This window comes from Phragmites australis, chromosome 3, assembly GCF_958298935.1.
Source record: "Phragmites australis chromosome 3, lpPhrAust1.1, whole genome shotgun sequence".
In the NCBI taxonomy this organism is placed as follows: Eukaryota; Viridiplantae; Streptophyta; class Magnoliopsida; order Poales; family Poaceae; genus Phragmites; species Phragmites australis.
The window spans coordinates 18,366,711-18,387,931 of NC_084923.1; the positions used below are offsets into that span (position 1 = coordinate 18,366,711).

The 21,221-nt window shown below is 41.9% G+C and overlaps 2 protein-coding genes across 3 annotated transcripts; one reads left to right on the plus strand and one right to left on the minus strand.

Moving 5' to 3' along the window:
- The first annotated feature begins 1,082 nt into the window (after nucleotides 1-1,082).
- Nucleotides 1,083-9,636, plus strand: LOC133912519 (SAC3 family protein C). The gene is made up of 8 exons (XM_062355303.1): nucleotides 1,083-1,457; nucleotides 1,631-1,731; nucleotides 6,370-6,591; nucleotides 7,273-7,494; nucleotides 7,572-7,657; nucleotides 7,879-7,975; nucleotides 9,094-9,186; nucleotides 9,306-9,636. Exons 1-8 carry the CDS (start codon nucleotides 1,253-1,255, stop codon nucleotides 9,459-9,461), a joined length of 1,182 nt encoding a protein of 393 aa, XP_062211287.1. The 5' UTR covers nucleotides 1,083-1,252; the 3' UTR covers nucleotides 9,462-9,636.
- A 298-nt stretch (nucleotides 9,637-9,934) lies between these two features.
- LOC133912518 (nucleolar protein 56-like) lies at nucleotides 9,935-13,027 on the minus strand. 2 transcript variants are annotated; one of them, XM_062355302.1, is made up of 8 exons: nucleotides 12,730-13,027; nucleotides 12,429-12,643; nucleotides 11,870-12,027; nucleotides 11,531-11,718; nucleotides 11,190-11,442; nucleotides 10,924-11,067; nucleotides 10,676-10,833; nucleotides 9,935-10,552 (listed from the first exon to the last, which is right to left on the minus strand). In XM_062355302.1, the coding sequence occupies exons 1-8, from the start codon at nucleotides 12,932-12,934 to the stop codon at nucleotides 10,218-10,220; spliced, it is 1,656 nt and encodes a 551-aa protein (XP_062211286.1). In that variant the 5' UTR covers nucleotides 12,935-13,027; the 3' UTR covers nucleotides 9,935-10,217. The 2 variants fall into 2 exon arrangements, with proteins under 2 accessions (XP_062211286.1, XP_062211285.1); XM_062355301.1 differs by having other exon boundaries at nucleotides 10,676-10,828; nucleotides 10,919-11,067.
- Nucleotides 13,028-21,221: the final 8,194 nt, after the last annotated feature.

Genomic DNA, 21,221 nt, shown 5'->3' on the forward strand with positions numbered 1-21,221 from the left:
TACTCCTTCGTCAATAGTGTTGTGGTTTTTTATGCTATGCCTGACTTGTCATTGGTTTGTCTTTTAACTCGGTGTCTAATTTCCTAGCTTATCTATTGCCACCAAGCACTTGTTCCAATTTCTCTAATTTAATGCATTTAGGAGTCAATCGTGTATCAATACAACAAAATCGTAATCTAATGTGGTCGTCATGCGGCGTCTTAGTTTTTGCCAAGAATTTAATCTCAAAGCCTAGAGAAATTTAAACACTAATGCTCCGTTTAGAATTTTAAAAAGTTTCTAGATCTCTACCAGAATCGAAATATTTTGTGAATATCTTGTCGATAATGCTCTCGTACGGGCATCCGAAGCGGCTTGGATATCGGACGCCTCACCCGTAAGCTTCACTTCGCTGGCAGTTTAATTAGCTTTTACTTTAAAATTTTATTTATTCTCTCCTCTTCCATATATCTAAAAAGTGACTTTATAGGGCTCTTAAAATTACACCGATTTTTTACTAATAAAATAAATAATAGAGAACCCATTTTAACCGGTTCTCACTAAAAATCCCTTGCAATTTTAAATGAAAAATTCTCCAAATTTATCTATTTTGATGTATGTTTTTGAGGTTGCAAGCATTGTCTACCGATGCTGTAGATGTTGACTTTCGATGTTGCATATATTATTTTTTGATGTTGTTTTGTAACATGAACTTTTATATGAAAAATGTTGCGCGTAATATGTTGTGATGTTGCGGTGAAAATTTGTCTCCTTAATTAATCATTCTGATGCTTACAGTGTGCTATTTTTTTTATGTTTTCGATATTGATTTCCGATGTTGCATACATTACTTTTCGATGTTGCATTTGTAACATGAGTTTTTATATGAAAAATGTTGCGTGAAACATGTCATGATGTTACGGTAGAAATTTTTCTGCTTAATTAATCCTTCCAATGCTTACGGTGTGCTATTTTTTTATATGTTTTCAATGTTTACTTCAGATATTATATACGTTATTTTTTTATGTTGCAAAGAACCGTTAGAGCGTCCGATAGAAGTTTTCCCATCGAACGTCCGGCGCTAGCAGCGCCGATATCCGATAGAAGTGAATGGTTGACTGAACTCCGGTTCACTTGCCTAGACCATTTCCGGCTGCACGGTTCCACCACCAGGCACCGTACCAGCGACCAAATTACCAGACTACCCCCAAGAGATCCGATCGGAGGCACCACACCGGCGCTCGAAGCCCCGCAGCCAGGCAGCCATCAAGCCATGGACCGCCGTGGCGTGGCAAGCTACCGGGGCCGGAGCTCCGCCCGAGGTCAAGGCTGGCGAGGACGCGGACGCAGCGGCGACAGCCGCCCCTCCCCTCGACCTCCTCCCTCTACCGTTTCCTCCGCGGCGGTCACCTCCACCCCGGCCGTTACGGTCGACGACGCCGCGCCCATCGTTGGCACCTGCCCCGACATGTGCCCAGGTGACGCCCTCCGTGCTCGCGGCAGTGCTAATCGCGTGTTCGGCGAACGCGATGACACCCACCGGGTTCTCGTGGCGCCAACGTGCGCCACCTGTTCGACTAAATTACGCGAGTAGTGCAGTCTAGTTGGTGTCTGGTGCATGATCTTATGGCTGCCGTGGTTTCCGTTGCAGCGAGGGAGCGAGCGCAGAGGGAGCGACTGAGGGACATTGCCGTGTTCGAGCGGGTGGGCGGCGACCCCGCGCGCACGTCTCCTTCCCTCGCCGTCAAGAAGGTAATCCATCCATTCTCTAATGTTTCTGCCTTTTCAGATTGTTCCCGCATTTGTGCTTGCCACTGGCTTCACGTATCCTTCTGTGGTGGTCCTTTTGCCAATATGTGCTGTATTGTTCTCCCGATGCATATGGCCTGACTAGCTTGGCTCTTCCTTGCGCTAGTTAGGTTAGCGCCTGCTCTCTGTGTATTTATGGCATTGGATGCATTTGTGCATGCAATTGCCCGTGGATTTTTGCTTACAGGGAGATCCGTTTTGGCAAGCATGGGCTGGAACTGGTGAACTCATTATGTTAGTTGCGAACTGTTGTTGCATACGCCAAGTATGACAACACTTGGCATCATTTGCATTCTTTCCGTCGATTTACTTCCAGAACAAATAGAAGCCGGATTGTGACGAGGACATCTTGCAGATGTTGGGCCTACATTGTAGTTAGACCTGCATCTCCTTCTGCTTTCCTTTCTTTCTTTTTTCTACTAAGGTCTTGCTTGGCACAGCTGAAACTTATAAGTTTTTGCTGAAAGGTGCTTATGGCTTATGCCAAAAGCTGTTGGCTTTGACGAGAAATTTTTTAAATCCTCAGCACATCAACTTTCAGAAAAATCATTCTCAGCCAGCTTATCAGCTTTTAGTTTATTTCATCATAAGTTAGTTTTTCAAAAACCAGCAATAAGCCAGTATGTTTGTTTCAGCTTATAGCTTCTAAGAAGAAGAAGCCAACAATAAGCTGTGTCAAATAGGGCCTAACTAAGTTGTTGGATAGGAGACAGACTTGTGTTCGTGACTAGTTTAGGATGGCAGATCGGCAAATGATAAGCTTAATAACCTGTAGTATAGTTATGTATAACTTATTTTGTCATCACCCTAGCTTGAAGAGAAAGCAAGAACTATGTGAGAAGTATACAAGAGGGTCTTTCTGTGGTAGCCTAGTGTCGGAAAAATAGCACTTTCAGATTTAATTTAATTCAATTCCTGATATAACATGAACAATAACAGATACATATAATCAATATCAACTAGGTTTCGACTAGCTCCGACGAGTCTCGACTAGATTCGACTATCACTTGAGTAGGGCTCGACTAGCTTCGACGAGTCTCGACTAGATTCGACTATCACTCTGTTGGAAAAAAATAGCACTTTCAGATTTAATTTAATACAATTCCTGATATAACATGAACATGAATAGATGTAGATAATCAATTATCGACTACATCGGATGAGCCCTAACAAGATTCGAGTAATCGACTAGAATTTGGCCAACCCCAATCAGCTTCGACTAGATACTCGAGAAGGATCTTGACTAGCTCACTCGAGAAATGTATCGACTAAAACACTCAAGTAGTATATCGACCAGTTCACTCGATTAAACAGTCGAGTATGATTGTAGTGTACCTACCCGATGGCGACATGAGATGCAAAAGCCCCTGTGATGTCGATGCGGTAGGCGCTGACGAAGATGAAGATAGTTGAAGTTGATCTCGATGTAGCAGATGGCGACGACGGTGGAAATGTAGACGAAGTAGCACATGATGATGTAGAGGAAACAAATTGTGAGCAATCACGACGAGCGCTTCCCAAAATCCTTATTCATCCTCTCCCAATGCAGGATCCCAAGAGCGACGGGTTTTGGAGACCTGCTCTCTCGTTCGTCGGTGCACGCCGGCGTAGCAGGATGTAGTAGTCTATGTGCGACGGCGCGACAGAGAGAAATTGGTAAAACTCTAATTGCGAATATGCAACTCGCGTCTCACCTTTGTGTGGCGGCTAACAGATATATATAAAGGGAGAGTCGCGCGGTTGAGACGCACCACGATCAGAGTCGGTTACGCCACCACGATCGAAGTCTTAACCAACACGATTTTTTTCATATATTTATCCGTTTGCCCATGCAGCAAAAAGGAATAAAACTGCAAAAGGAAGCTGGACTGCTCAAGCAGCTGGATCATTCACACAGGTGTCCTGCGTTCGCTCCCTCCGCCCCCGCCCTAGCCCGGCGAGGCGAGCGAGCGCGCGCGTGTTCTTATAGTTGTTTCATCCACACATGCTAAGTTGGTGGAGGAGAGAAACCCTTTTAAATTGGTCTCCATCCACATCCACTAGCAAAGTGGGACTAAAGAAACACACATCCCTCACATGGTTGGGTCTTTGAAATTTATTTCGAATTATACAAATATAATGGGCTAATCCCATATATTCTAACACACTCGAGTAGGGTTTGACTAGACAATGTATGTACCCAATGATGACGTGTGATGCAGAGGCCTCCGTGATGTCGAACAAATAGATGATGACGTAGATGATGAAGTAGTCAAAGTAGATTGCGATGATGTAGATGAAGCAGATCGTGAGCAGTCGCGACAAGCGCTTCCCAAAAACCTTATTCGCCCTCTCCTGGTGCAGAATCCCAAGAGCGACGGGTTTCGAAGATCTACTCTCCCGTTTGTCGGTGTACGCCGGCACAACGGGATGGAGTAGACTACGTGTGACGGCACAACATAGAGAAATTGGCAAAACCCTAATTACGTATATGCTTTGTGGCATCGGCTGACATATATATATATATATATATATATAGGGGGAGAATCGCGCGGTTGAGACATGTCACGATCAGACTTTACTACGTGCCACGATCGGACTCTTAACTGACATGATATTTATTTGTTCGCTCATGCGACAAAAAGAATAAAACTGCAAAAAGAAGCTGCACATGCGCAAGCAGCTGGACCCGAGTTTGGTGATCCATTCACGCAGGTGCCGCGTGTCCACGCCTCCAACCCCAGCCACGGCCCGGCTCGGCTCGGCGAGATGAGCAAGCGCGCGTGTGTTCTCCCAGTCCTCTCATTCACTCATGCTAAGTGGGGGAGAGGGGTGAATCCCTTTTAAGTTGTTCTTACTCCACCTTTACCAGCAAAGTGGGACTAAAAGATACACTCCCACCTCCACATAGTTGGGTCTTTGAGTTTTATTTGTAATTACACAAATATAATGGGTCAAGCCCATATATTCTAACAATCCTCCACTAGATCTCAAAGTCTTACGAAGATTTGGTTTTTTCTCAATACTGTTTGATATACCAATATTTCGATGGAGACCTATATATTCTAACAACCCAAAAGCCCTCTTTTGTGCTGACTTGACACATACAGAACATAACTCTAACCAGTATGCCAAACGTTACCCATATCAGCCTCGTGGTTGGTACGATAGTTCTTGGGTTGTCACTCCACAATCTGGTCCTTACTTAGGTTATTTGAGCAAATACTAAACCAATAACATAACCATAATCATCACTACCAAAACCACTCTACTCAAGGCATAAGGTTCCATGTTGCTAAACCATTAACAAATTAATCATCATCGTTGCATATGTTCATTAGTCAAGTATAAGACACTTCCCAATGTTCTGACAGCATGGCTAAGCAATTATACCTATGACTCAACCATAACATCTCTTAAGGCTAAATGAATTAAAAGGGAATATCTAGATAAACCCTAACATAGATAACTACCAATCAAATTAACAATGCATGCAATTTTATTAAACAAAACAGTTTAAAACATGAGAGCAATATGATCAAGAGGTACACTTGTCTTTTACCCAAATGCTACTCAGTGTTGTCAAAACCTTGGTCTTAAAGTCATCGAACAGATCCGAAGCGTTATCGACTAATCGCGGATTCTATCGATAAACAAAAGTAACATCGAATAAACACCAAATAACTTCAAATTGTAAAAATAATAGGAATAGGGTCTTTCATTCGGCTGGACAAGGAGAACAAAATTAACTGGACTTTTGTCGAAGAAAGATAAAAAGATAGGAACTAGGGTTTCACATGAAATGGTAAAAAAAATTGACTGAAGCATTAACATGTGTGACCTACAAATTAATATATTATTTTAATATCATAAACTCATGTTTGTGGTACAATGTCACGTAGATTTGATTAGAACTTATGTCATTATGACAACTCGAAATTTACTAATCAAAATAATATCTTTATGTTATAGGGATATTGATAAAAGATAACTATTGTAGAGCTATGAGAATTGATACCTAAACGGACATGGTTGGATAGATCATGTTTTTAGAAAAAAATTAAGTGCAAGAATCACTCAAATTGGAGATAAAACAAAGAAGATATAGGTATTTAAAGATCCAGGGGTTTTTCTAGAAAAAGGCTATTTTCTTAAATTATTGTGTCTTTGTGACTTAGAGAAACAAAGCTTCCGTATCCTAAAACGATGATAACATTATAGAACCTTCTGTCGTACATTCTTGAGGTCTTTAGCAATTTCAGAATTATAAATTTTAGTAATGTGGACATTACAAGAATTAATTTTACCTGTTGATTTGAACTTGACTTTCCTATGCTGTCCATGAATTGTGAGTCAAAGAATGCGCACCACCAATGATGTCTAGAAAATCATAAAGTGTATTGATGTGTTCGACAATGGTTCCATTTACCAACCACATGGAATAGCTGATGTACCAACTGAAAGCGTTGCTTCAATGCATGTCATTACGCTTTTCTGTTGTCTGAATGACTGCAAACTTTGCATATATTTTAAAAGAATGAAATAAGTAACAAGTTTTCTGTGGATTTCATTTTCTTTCTCTAACCCTTGGTTTCCTGCTAGTTTTGCAGAACTATATCTTCAACGAATGTACAGTCATCAGATATACGTCCTCTGCCAGTCTTGCGAGAAACAATGGATTATCTTTTGCATATACTGGATTCTTCAGAGCTTCCGTATGAGGCAATCCATGATTTCATCTTTGACAGGACAAGGTCTATAAGACAAGACCTCAGTATGCAAAACATAGTGAATGGTCAAGCGATTCAAATATATGAAGATGTGGTATATTCCCATCTTGTGAACTCCCTTTTTTGCATCAACCATGTTCTCAGATTGTCGTATGCTCCTCGAATTTTATGATCCTTGATTGTCTTATTGTTCTCGAAACTTCAATTTTGTAACATCAATTTTTCACTAGAGTTTAGCCTAACCCAACTAGGCCATGCTGTTGTTGTAAATTTTTACTAGAATTTACTCGGTTGTCCCCTGAAGCTAAGTTTGGTACAGTAAGATGTCACTTTCTTTTGCTATAATAATCATTTTTCATTCGGTCTAAGTTACATTTTTCGGTATGCTACGAAACAATCTTCATTTTATTTCTTGAAGAAAATGTTGCAGAGTATTTTTAAATAATGTTGTGGTCAAACGATTGATCTATGCACATGATATCAGATATAGTAATACTAGATACACTTAAATGATTGTTTAGGTTCTCTTTTGTTTCCAATTTTTTGAGAAAAAATATTTTTCTTTCTGAACTATTTAATGAAAGTGGTAATTTCTTTGAGACATTTTGTTGTCAGTTTTTAGCCATTAGGTGGTCTTTTATTTATTGGACACGGTTACTTTCATTATGTCGCCGACATCACTTTTTCCTGCTAGAGGAATATCGTTGCTTTAAGTGTAATCTTATGTTAAAGTATTCCTTTTCAAGGCTTTTTCTAATACCTTCCTATTTTCCAGGTAACGTTTCATATTAGGTCCCATCAAAGACTTGCTAAGTCGTGCCAGGATTCTGATGCATCTTCCCTGTGTTTCCTAAACATGGAGCAGCTAACGAAATGCCTCCTTTCTCTGTTTGATATGTATCATGTAATTTATAAGAGCAATCCCCACAGCAATAAAGAGGCTGAATATTATTCATTCTATGTGCTTCTACATTTGGGCTGCAAGATACCCAAAATGGTATATTTTCCCCCATTCTTATTTCTTCCATGTTCAAATTTGTTATATTTAAATTACATAGCCTGACTTATCTTCAGGTAGATTCACTCTCATTGTGGTATGGTCAATTAGCTACTCCAATTAGACGGTCAAAAGAAATGATATTTGCTACAACTTTATTAAGGTAACTTCAATATGAATTGCTTGCCAATGTGAACCTTCATTTTCATTTATGCTCCTATTTTTGTTCACATAATTGAGTCTTTATGGCATCATTTTCATTTTCTGTTTCTGCATGCCCAGTTGTATGATATGGTCATAAGTACCTATTGTTGATTCATAGCTGGCTACTTTCTTGATGAGCCATGCTTTCTTATCTTAGATAATTGTGTATATTTTCTGTAGATACTACCACCTAGGAAACTTCAAGCGTTTCTTTTGCATGGTAGCAACAGAAGCAACCAATCTTCAGTTGTGCCTGGTAGAACCTTTTCTCAATGAGGTAAGTGCAGATGATGGCAATTTTGGCATTTTCAGTTGAATGCATAGCCTTCTCCTTCTATATTGGGTTTTTAAGTCTTTGTTTTTTACAGAACGATTGCTATTTTACAAGTACAGTTATTTTGATTGCCAAAGATACCGCGAGCACGGTCTTTTTCAATAAAATCATCGTTATACTTTCAATTGTGTTTTGATCCTTTCAGTTAAAAAGTAAAACTATCTGAAGTTTCTGATGCCAGTGATGTTTGTTCTAGGTGGAATAGCCGATTTTGTCCTCCATCTTTCACCGGAGGCTCAATTTCGTCCCTCATCTTTCAAACCGGCCAATTTCGTCCCTCAATTTCCGTCTTCGGTCCAGTTTCGTCCATGATCCGATGTGGCCATCCATGCTGGCGTGCCTAGTCAGCAGGGGGCATCCTTCGCTGAGCCATCCAGAAAGAAATGTCTCTTATGGTCCATAGCTGCAGCTATCTCCCCAGACCAGCAGCGATTACAACAGTACACAACAAAATGGCATTTATTACCATGCCTTCTGTCTGTCATCAAACATTTCATCCCATTGTCTAGTATACTGGATCGACCAAGAATTCGTTGGCAGAGCTAAAGGAGTGATTGAGGACCTGGTGCATATGAATCGTAGCCTGACAGAATTGTTTGTGCATTCAACCAGACAGTGAGATGAAATGTTTGATGACAGACAGAAGGCATGGCAAGAAATGCCATTTTGTTGTGTACTGTTGTAATCGCTGCTGGTCTGGGGAGATAGCTGCAGCTATGGAGCAAAATGAGGGCATAGGAGGCATTTCTTTCTTGATGACTCAGCGAAGGATGCCCCCTGCTTACTAGGCATGCCATCGGATCAGGGATGAAACTGGACCAACGACAGAAGTTGAGGGACTCAATTGGCTGGTTTGAAAGATGAGGGACGAAATTGAGCCTCCGGTGAAAGATGGTGGACAAAATCGGCTATTCAGCCTTTGTTCTATGTCAAAACATGTGCCATCATGTTAGGGGAAATATTAAACAATATACTGTTATTGCCTTGTGGACAAGCTGAACTATTGCTGACTTTTTTGTGTTTGGACATCAACTTCTATCTCCCCCACTTTTCTGCTGAAGGTCCGAGCTAGAGCACTAATGTATTTTAATCATAGCGGCTACAAACTTCAACACCACCCTCTGGAACATCTATCGGGAATGCTAATGATCGAGGTACTCTTACTGTAAACTAGAACCTTTTAATTGTACTGCTGTTGGGCATCTGGGAAGTTGTCGTTTATGAATTTGAAAAGTATGGAACTGACTACCAAAGGTTATTGACAATTCTTTAGGCGTCGGAACTGGAAATTCTTTGCGGAATATGTGGACTTCAAATAAGCAGAAGCGAAGGTATGAAAGGTTTTGCTCCTAAGCAAACAAGCTTCAGCCTACCAACATTCATGCCCCAAAGTAATGGCATTTTCGTCTCAAGGGAGATTGAAAGATGAAAAGAACATTGTGATTCAGATTTTTAATTGGACTGTAGAATATATCGAAAACTTGTCATGTTACATGTAAACCATTTTCCTGTATCCAACACAAAAACTTACGATTCCAAGAAGAGGATTGTGAATGATATTGTGTATGTTAAAAATACGTGTAAACCATTTTCTTCTATGCTTTCGGGTCTCCTCACAAGTTTTTTTTGTTGTAAAGTATTACTATACGCTGGGAATTCCTTGGCATTTTAGCTTCACGCACAGAACATAATAGTTAGTACTTTGTCCTTTTAGCTGCGCAGCTCCTCTGTGTTGATTGTGAACTAGTCTATCAAACACTCCTACTGATAAGTGTAGGACCGAATCCTATAAAATTAGCCACACGCGGGAGAGTGCTGGGGGTGTGCATGTTGTGGGACTGGGGTTTCAGTTGAGGAACGGGATCCCGATAGTCATGGAACAATCCAACACAAAACAGAGGGTTTGCCAGTACCTTGCAAAGCGATACTATCATAGATCAAATTCAAACTAGCCAAACCAAAACAGAAGGATTATCCCAGTAGTCCACACCATCGATCACGCGCAGCATTGCGTACCCAAAGGCTGTGCATTAGCCTCTTAAAGTAAAATACCATGCACGCTACACTAGATTCCTAAACCTCCTAAGGTAATCAAAATGGCATATAGAGACGATTTCCGCATGTAACGTAGATGTTTATCTATGATTCAACAAAATACTCAGATTCATTCCCCGCACAATAATAGCTACTCGTCATCCTCAGCCTTGGACTTTTTCTTCTTTTTCTTCTTCCCTTCAGTGGCCGTCTTAGGTTCCGTTTCCTCTGGAACTTCGCGGTTCTTCTTCTTCTTCTTCTTGGGAGTTCCGTTCTCTTCAGCATCACCATTGGCATGTGCTGCGCCATTTTCCTGCTCCCGTGGTTCCTCTAGCTTATGCTTCTTTTTCTTTTTCTTGGTTCCAGGCTCAGCTTCTCCATCAGCAACATTGGAGGGTTTATCCAGATCCATCACATCACCATCAGTCTCAGCTTTGGACTTCTTTTTCTTGCTTTTCTTGGCAGATGTGTCAATCTTCTCATTATCTGCACACATTGAAGAATAGCGTAAATGCTATTGAACCATAAATGGAATCAGTCATGCTTTTCTCCAGAGGAAATTAAAATAAGAACTTGGATTTCTGACAGATGGAATTAGCCAGTCCTTACCATCATCATCCTTTGAGGTACCATTTACCATACTGTCAATTGCATCTTTCATCACATCAAGGTTTTTACGAGGTGCAACACCTTTGTCATAGAAATCCAATCTCTCCTCAACTTGCTCCCGCAATTTTTGCCCAAAGACAGAGGTACTTGACTCTGAAGTCAAAATATACAGTGGAAAACAATCAGAGAATGCTCTCAGAATGAGCATAACCGAATCTGGTAACATAGCTCCCTGCAACTAACCTGAGAAACAATCAATGCGTGATGCAATTGAGCATTTGTTTGCCAGGTACCGAGCCATTCTGCCCTTGTTCTTGGTTGAAGCACGGCCAATAAAGGAGGAGTGGAATATAAGGCCATACTTCGGTGTGTTCCCACGAGTTTTCAGCGCTCTAGTGGACAATAGAGAAGCGCAAAATGACTTTATATGATCAATTTAAAAGAGTAACTATTTCCAAAATTGACTTAAAATTTTGGAAACACAAGGAAATCATAAGATGTTGACTTTAGCAACCTGAAAAGTGCCTTCTCAGCACCAAGTATTTGGAGAGTAGATGCAGGACACTTGGCAAGATTTGTAAGACTGCCAGCATGAGAGATTAGGCGAGCTCCAACAACTTCACCGATTAACGATGTCAGATTGGGTGCAATATCATTCATCTTAGTCACAAGATATTCATAAAGGTTTTTACGATATTCAGACAGATTCATAACCCTTTGTGCAAATTGCTGGACATTAATCAAGTCAACTGGTGAGAGATCCTGGCCTGAAAACAAATAAGAACAAATAAACAATAAGAGAATTTACTATGACCACTATACTGAAACTAAATCAACTGCGCTGTATCTCATTACCCATTGAGGCTTTTGCTGCTTCAACAATTTCTTTTGCCTTGTCCTCATCGCCAACTATATCAGCCAAAGCAGGAATATCTTTTTCCGCCAAATCAGATTTGTTCACGATAAACTTGGCAAGCTTGGCATATAGGTAGTTGTCATTGACAATCTTGACCAGCTCAGGGAAATGCCACGAGAACCATTCCCTGAATTTTTATTAAGCAAGCAATCAATAATCCCTGATACACCCAAAGTACCCAACCAGTGCAGATGGACTCATTCAAATGCACAGTGACTAAAAATTACTATCTGTGTCAGACAGTTACCAGATACACCACAGAAGAAAAAGGCACATACCTAACTCTCATGGAGAAGGAATTGATATCCTTGTCAAGTGTATCCAACAGAAAAATTGCCTGAATCACCATGTTGTCGACACGGTTCACATTGAACTTCACCTTGGCCCTGCTGTAGCTATGCCCTAGACCCAGCTGCGCCTTCTCCAAGTCCGACTTCTACAATCAACCACACAAAACCAAATTAAGCACAACCATGCCTCCAGCTTTAACGCAAATTCAGGCCATCGATACGCTATCAACCAACCAAGCAGGCAGAGCTTGACAAGCATAATCACACAACTCTGAGTCACAATGAAAATTTACAATGCAGAATGTGAACATGTGTGAATATGATAGGGAAACAGAGGAAATAATCCCATGAGACCTGGGTCTTATACATTTGGGGTCTGGACCTAATTCATAGCGTGATAAGTGGTAATTTATTTCCTTCCTTGTTTCATCATACATGATTTTCTTTGCCTCGTAGTAATTTTTTGTAGACACGCTATGAATTGGGTCTAGGCCCAAATACATGAGACCAGGTCTCATAGCATTATTTTCCTGGAAACAGGCGTCACCTTGAGCTCGTTGATGAAGCGGTCGAAGTGGAGGCGGACGCCGCGGAGCAGCTCCTGGACGAACTCGTTGCTCTGGCATGGGATGCCGGTCACCTCGGAGATGTGGGAGCCGACCTTGGGCTCAACGACGCCGAGGCTGTACTTGGCCTTCTTCCCCTCCTTGGGCTTGGGCAAGTTCAGTTCCAGGAAGCTCCTCAGCTCGTCGGTCATGATCCCTGACAGAAAAAATAGCCAAAAACCGCGTCAAAACACGCCGTTCTCGGAGCAGCAAGGCTACATCTTTAGGTGGGGAGAAGGGGACCTTCGGAGATTGCATTGCACTGGTTGAGCGCGTCGATGGCGGAGGAGAAGGGGCTGAAGGCGGCGAGCTTGACGGCCTTGCCGAAGCGGTCGAGGTCCAGCACGGAGGAGCGGACGGCGTCCACGCTCTGACCAATCTCGTCGATGCCGTACGCGTGGAAGAGCCCGTAGCCGGAGGCCGACTCGAACAGCAGGTACAGCGCCATCGCGCCGGCGGATGGCGGCGGCGGCGACGGCTGGGGCTGCTGGTTGTGGTTTGGGGGGCGGCGGAGGGGTTAGGGTTTTAGAAGAGCAAGGGAGATGTGGTTGGCGCGGGGGCACATTTATTGGTTCAGGCTGGGCCTTCTCAGCCGTTGGATTTACCTTTTTCCTTCTCACTCTCCTCTAGTTTCTTAATTTCCAATTTAGTCCTGCAAATTTGGGTCTTAAGCGTGTTGGTTTTAGCCGGAGGTCGTGAAAAACAACTATTATATTATAAATTATAAGAAGCTGAATTATAAAAATTGAATTATATAATCTATATAAGCTGATAAAAATAGATTATTATAATCTAAAGGGTTAGATGGTTAAAAATTAGAACATAATACAGAATCTACGAACTGAAATAAATACATCCTAAATATGGATTATGGAACAGATTGTGGTATTGTGCTTCAACCAATATTGGGCTAATGAAATATTTACTCTTACGTAATGTCCCATTTTTCTCTAATGAAAAAAAAGACACCTCTGGAAGAACGTTAGAAGCCATCTCGATACCAAAAATTAACATTTAACAAATCGTATTGCTGCCCAACTAACCCTTCATCCGTCTAGGATTCATTTTCATACTTCTGCACTGTGTACTTTCCATCCTCTTGATTCCTAGTTGCCACCAAACCGCAACAAACTTGTCGTTCCTGCTCTTCGTTGGCATCGACTCATTAAGATTATCTACTAGGGATGATAATAAGTCTAGATCCATCGGGTTTTACCATCTTATACCTATACTCATTTTAAACAAATATACTCATTACAATATACATACCCGTCTATGGGTACAGTTTTTATCTATACCCGTATCCAAGCATGTAACGGGTAACCGACGGGTTACCCACACCCGGGATCCGTCAGCGGATAATATCAATTCTGTAGCACAAATTTGCCAAATCATATAGCCAAATCTTAGTCTATCAATTCTTTAGCGCAAATTTGCAGAAACATTAAGCATATTTCACGAGCCACTAGCTACTAAGATTCTTGGATGCTTCATTCATTTTCCTCTCCTAATAAATTCATAATGAATCTAAAGAAATCGAAGTGAAACTACCAAAAGAAAGCAAGACAGAGGAGGTGAGCAGATCTACTCGATAGTCATGTGCCAAGCTGCATAAAGCAACTCCAAATCTTAACTAATCTTATCCAAGACGAGACTAGTCCTATCCAAGAAGAAAAGAAGGCTCAAGTAAATTTACCAGCAGCAGCTTCTGTGGTGGCCTCGTCGGCGCCATCGCCTTAGTCAATGTTGACAGTTGCCTTGCTTACCACCGCGCGCATCCTCCAATTTGATGGCATCTCCTCCATTGCTAACTGCACGCAGGTAGAACAAGAGAGACCTCACAAAACCAGCTCACAACAACCAAGAATCTAACTGTCCAAAGGAAGCAACCGACAATGAGCAAGCTACAAAGAGTTGGAAAAAAGCAGCAGCAATGGGCACCTGATCGGCTGGGGCCTAGGACACTAGGCGCCTCATGCCTGGCCGGCTAGGGCACTAGGAGGCAATCAGGCGGTGGCCAGGAGCCCGGGAACGACCAACTATCACAGTGCAACGTCGAGGGTCGAGGAGCGACACGCTAAGGCTGGAAACGACACACCAAGACTGGGCGTGACATGTCGACGCACCGAGTGCCAAACGACAGCTAGGCGAGGGTGAGGGATTGTGGTCTGTGGGAGTGTTCCAATGGGGATGGATTCTAAGGTTAGATGTGAGGGCAAGTGGGAGTGGGCCGGATTCTTGGGCCTGATGCTTAGACATTTGGGCTGCAAGGTGACCTATGGGTAAACAGGTCCGGGTATCAGGAGAATAGACCCGAACCCGCTCACCCGATGGGTGATAGTATTGCCCTGTTAACAGACCCATGGTTAATAAAATAGCCCCATACCGAGCCTCTAATGGAGTAATAACCCATCACGTAGCGGGTTACGGGCCCCATTGCCATCTCAACTATATACCTCTCCTAAATCTTTTTGTGTTGCACAAAGACAATGAGACGAAACCTTGGTCGGTATGAGTTGTAGAGGGATGAGAGTGGTGCAAATCAAATCTACAACTACTCAACTTATCGGTTAATATTATTTTTTGTCTATAGTAATATTATCTTTACTATATAAAATAGAAGTTGGCCGTGCATCATCTCCCTCCCACATCTAGTTTCCCACCTGACTAATAAAAACCAGTAAAAAACCATTGTATAATAATAAACCAAAAAAAAAACTGAACCATCATTCCCCAACCACCCGCCCTGGTCACCCTCCTGCCCATCTCATCCCCACCCTAGTGCTTCCCGATCCCTAAACCCTTCATGACCACTTGCCACACCTGTTGCCAATGGTCTGTCTCGTCACCAACCCCAATCCCAACGATATCGGGCGATCTGGGCCGTCATTCCATCAGATCATGAGAGGGAGAGATGAGCGCAACAGTGGGGGGTTGCGGCAGCTGTTGGCATTGGCGTCGACGGTGAGCACATCGGTGACCATCTTTGGCGACACGGTGAATCCGATGGTTGCCACGTGAGATGAGAAGATTCGACTATAATTATGTATGTTCTAGCAATGTTGCTAAATAGCGTAAGCGATGGACCAATCCAGCTTTACATGTTCACAACAAATTGGCAGGAGATGCATAACGATGCAAATTGTAGGCCTCTCCGAATGCTTCAACATAACTGATTTTTTAGACATTAACTAGATGTTCACGTAAGTAAAAAGTTGATATAGTAAGCTATTTAAAGAGGAGAGAGATGCAACTTATTTTTTATAGAAGAAACTAGCTCTTTGAGCAATCCTAGATGATTGTGAGACAATAAATTGCTTTGGAAGATCTAAAGAAATAAGCAACACACATACATACATTGAAAGCTTATTTTTTAACACAAATTTCTTACTCTATCTCTCCTCTAAGAAATCATCTAAGAAACAAATCATTGGAACTGGCCTTAGGCACTCTGTCATTTTCAATACAGAGCAAACGCACTCATTGAGAAATCCATACAAGATTTCGTTGCTTACCAATAAGAAGAAGGAAACGATTCAAGTCTCGATGGGTGGATCTCCGCTCCAAGCCGAAATGCGCTGACACCTCCAAAATGGAGAAAATATTGAGGTACTAAGCCATGAGGCCACGACCCAGGATGTCGGGTCGGTGAGAAGTCTATGAGAAGCCGCGTTATCTAGGCTCGCGGTAGCGAAGAGAGGAGAAGCCCTATGTGACGTCGGGCAGGAGGGACTCCATCTCGCATTCGATCTCCCTCCTTTCCCTGAAAGAGTCGAGGTCTCTCTGGACTTCTCTTTTGCCTCTCTCCCAGATTTAGAAAAAGGTGCAAACCCGCATTGTCGTGAAATTTCTTGTAAAGATTTTCTAAACTAAGAAAAATGTCATTTTTTCTTTTTTTCCCTAAATGAAAGAAAAGGTCGAGCTTAAGCCCTTCCCTTCTGTAAACCAAGCAGTGACTAGCCTCTGTCACTCACTTTCCAAAGCACCAATTGACTTGCTTTCAGAACAACCCTGATCAGTTATACCTGAAATCAAAAATCGATTGGTGGAGGTCGCTTGGAGCGGCGGACTTGCCAACGACAGGGGACGACGACGCTATGCTAGGCCCCGCGGAGGACTTGGGAAGGAAGCTCGATTGGTGTCGTGGACCGAGCGACGGCGAGGAGAGGGGAGGTACAAGGGGCGCCAAAGATGAGAGCGAGCCGTAGCCACCGCCACCTTGCGGTGAAAATGAGCACAGCTACTCAAGGTGTGATCGATTAGATCGATCTGAGTTTAGTTCGGCTGGGGACTAGGCTGGGCTGGGCTAGACGGGACGGGGCTAGGCCCAGGTGGATCAAACATATTAATTAAGTCGCTTAATTATCAATGGTTGCTTTGGGATTCGTGCAACCTTTTAGAAAAAGCTCCACTGGAGCACTTCACGGAGATAATTTGTTGGTTGTGATCATCCGTAAATGAGCAAACATTTTTTAGTTAAATTATGCGTGATGGCCAGTGTTGTGATCCTGTTGCTATGGAAAATTAATGAGATTTCGAGGGCACCTTGATTGGGGAAAAGAGAAGAAAATCCTAGAAATCAAATCCCAATGTTCTTGCTGACCCTTGGTTCAATCAATTGTTAGGTTTCTTTAAACATAGCGTTGTTGATTTTTTTTTTACTAAGATTTTGGATTCTCATGAATGGTTTTGCCCTCCTAACTTTTGCAGGTTTCATCAATGTCACATCCTAAAACCTGTAAGCATATCATTAAGCATGATCATGAATTATGGGCATCATGCTAATCATGAGTTTTGTTTAGTGCTTGTTATTTTCCTATGATGATTTTAACTTTTGCTAGTGTTTTGAAAATAACCGACGCTATAATTTTTGTTAGTTTAAGTCTCACTTAGAAGTGAATCACTGCAAAAGTTTTTATAAAAATTTAGTAGTAGTTTTTAGCTCCTTTCTCTTAAAAGTGGACCCCATCTTGGGCTGGCCCACCCCCTCCTTTTTCCCCCACCAGCAACCCCACCTCCCTCTCTCTCCATCACTCACTCTCCTCCTCTCCCCCCCCCCACACCCAAGACAGCAGCATGAGCTGTTGCTCTCTTCTCTCCTCTTAAGCACTATCTCCATTCCTTCCCAAAAATCCCACCCAAGATCAAGGATTCAAGGTATGCATGCTATACTAACGCATTCCCCATATCCTTGACTTCCAATCCGTCCAAGTTTTGGCTTCATGCATGGAGATTTGAAGGATTGGCCACCATTTTCGTCGCACCTCTCTTTTCTGAATTTTTGCAGCAACTCGTTCATTTCTTCTCCAAGCTTTTCCTTTGAATCTTCCCCAACCAAAGGCCACCATCTTAGGCAGAGGATCTTGGTGTAAGTCCCTGGGATTTTATAGTGGAAATGCATGTTTTTGGCTTGGTCTTAGATGGATTCATGAGCTGCGAATTAAGGATGGTGAAGCAATGTCGTGTTCTTGAGGTTTTGAGCTTTTCGGAGTGGATTGAGGTGGAGTTAGTGAATCATGTTGCTAGAGTGAGTGTAGTAAGTCCAGTACTAAGGTATTAGTGCTAGTGCATGCTTAGGCATGTTAGTTTTTAACATGCGAATCAAATCAACCAAAAACTGCGTTTTGCAAAGTGCTCTCTGGAGGAACCCGTAGTGTCCGGGTTAAACCCGTAGGTTCCAGGTGAGCCCAGTTGAGGTTACCCAAAAATCGTGTTGTTTAGCGAGCAATTTGACTTTAGAACCCTTGTACCAGTGCTCCTACGTGTTTGGGTTGGATAGGCTTTTACATGCACGATGGATTGACCAAGGAAAATCGTTGCGAGTTTCAAGTCTGTCAGAATCCAGAGTATCTAGGTCCACTCGAACACTCCAGGTAATTCGTTTTAATTTTAACCGAGCACCTTCGCTCGGAGTAAAACCCGGAGTATCCGTCCTAGCCCGGATAATCCGGATTGTTTTGACTTAGGAGTTAATCGAGAACCCAAACTGGAGGTCAACTCGGAGGGTCCGATCCAACCTGGAGGGTCCGAGCCGGAGACTCTGGCCTGACCCGAACTATCCGAATGTTTGTTAACTTCCAATGTAGTTTAGTTCGCAAACCTTCTTTGTTCCTTTGTATGTCTTGTACTATTAAATTGATGTTATGATGTATCTACTACTTTTATGCATCATGTTGCGCATCTCATTGTATCTCTTTCATACTCATCATTGAACGCGTTCTTCTTTAGTGAACGAAAGTCCGAAGAGTGACGCAGGCATGATCGAAGGCGATCTGAATTTCATTGTTGTGAATTGTGATCAAGCTGAACCACAAGGTAAGCATCTAAGCATTTTCATCCCATTACTTTAGATCATATATTGTGTCAATTGATAAGTTATGCTTTATATATGTTTGCATGTCAATGAGTCTTATGTTGGGTTTTGTGTTAGATCCTATTTGTTGCATTACCCTCATTTGATATTGTTTATCGCTTAATCCTTTGTAACCTGGGTTGTTCATGTCACATAATGGTCTAACTTAAAAAGAATGTGTTATGCTTAGCATGTCATATATACTTGGTAGAAGTTGAGCGGTGGTTCGACCATCGTCCACGAGCTTGGGGCTTACTTTATATCATAAAGATAATGATGATGGAGGATGGTGTAAGTTAGTGAGGATGAGCCGAGATTCGGGCGGGTAATAGGGATGGCTCGAGAAGGAAGTTTCGGATGCTATAGGCCCATTTGAATCAATTAAGCACTGTTCGTTGTTGCAATTAGATTTAGCACTTGTCCGTACTTACCACGTATCCATATATGAGACGGATGAGCCGAATACCTTATGCAGCTGTGATCTTTTGGCGTGCTAGTCTCGGATGTTGTTAGCATAATAGGCTTGAAAGAGCTATCTAGTTATCTTTGGGAGTAGTTCTAGATAACTCCCGCATGTCGATGCGCATGTTCAAGCAGCTTGGGCTTATTCGGGAAAGGTTAACATGAGTACCCCTTGTGTAGACCTATGTGGTCACGCAAGCCATATGATCTTCAAGTCGTGTAGGTAATGGAGTACCTCTGCAGGGTGTAAAACAATTCGAATTACCGCGCTCTCGGTTATGAGCACGCTTTTATCCATTAGTATCAATCGTAGAGTTCCGGTTGTGGTTATGATGGTATGTTGGGAAATATATGTTGATGTCGTTGAAGTTTTAATATGGTTCATGTTATAATTATGGTGTGGTAATGATATCAGAATAGAATGTTGTTTATGGTTAGGTATAGATGCTTACACTTGAGTCGAAATTGCTCTTGCATATGAAATTCACTTAACCTTATGGCTGAGTCCTTACTAATTATCTAAATTACGTTTTCCTTAAAGTCAGACTATTTATAGGTGTTATGAGTACATTCGTACTCATGTGCTTTGTTTGCTTTTCAGTGAGGAATATTTAGTTTTTGGCTATTTTACGGCCGTCGATGTTAGCGACGGGCAGGAGTAGTGCTATTCTACTCGTGTGTTGTTATTTTGGGGTGACACCTTAGGGCAAATAGCGCTACCCATTTTTTTGTCGTCATATAACTTATTCCGCTGCGTAGCTACTTAGAAAACATTCGAGTTATGTGTTTTATTGTAAAGTTTAATCTACTTAAAGAATGTATAATTTAATTTAATTACTTACTCTTTATTATGTCTTGTGATGATATATTTGTTATAAAGGCGTGTGTTCTGATGCTAGAAGTAAATACATGCTGGGACTATCAAGATGATATTCTGATTAATCATGTAGTCATGATTACATAAATGATCGACTTAATGATTAATTAAAATATTATCTGGACGGTTCTTCACAAGCAAAGACACATAAAGAGGCGATTGGATGTTTTTTTTCCTGAGCTTATGCTGTTCATCTTGTAATTGATAAATCAAGAACAGTACGTTTTCTTTTATATATTTTCCTTTTCATATTTGTGGGAGTTTCCTTTAACTCATATTCCCTTGCCCCACTCTGAAGATCCAAACTGACCATCTAATTCCCTTGTGCACATTTGCAGTTAAACAGGTTGAGTGTGTAGACATACATCTTTTGTTCGCTATCTTTCTTTTGCATGTGTAACTGATGTACTGTTTTATTGTGATGTTCTTAATTTATCTTATTCTTTCACATGCTTGCTCAGCGTACTTCAGTTCTAATTTCTTTGTGAAATTGCAATGCACATTCTTCTCAAGATGTGTAGGATGGTGTTATTCATGATGGTAGTGATTTATTTGGAGCAGCCAGGACATGGAAGCTCTGTCTTGCAGAGATGCTATCAATATTTCCTTGCAACTTACGGAAGAAACCAGAAGAGAATATGGCAGTGTTACTTTGATTATCTCTGAAATCATGGAACTCAGCAGGAGTTTTGTTTCGTTTAATTTTTGTTTTACTTGAAGACATAATAACAATGCTACTTGTGTATGTGCGAAGTAAGTTTCTTGCAATTTACTTAGATGTCCGTGGCTCAATGAGAGCCCAGCATTCTTGCAAACCGATTGCAATCCTGCCGAGTTTCTTCTTTCCTTGAACTAGTTAAGAGTAAAGATGGTTAATTAGATCGGTTCAACGTATGGTATTATAGGCATGACTCAGACATGAGGATAGACGGGTCGGATCGGCACGGCACGGCTAGTCGGGTCGTTTTTGGGTCGACGTCTTGGCACGGTAGGTCGGTACGGCACGACCCACCCCGCTTCGCATCGGCTGCCTGCCCCTGCGCC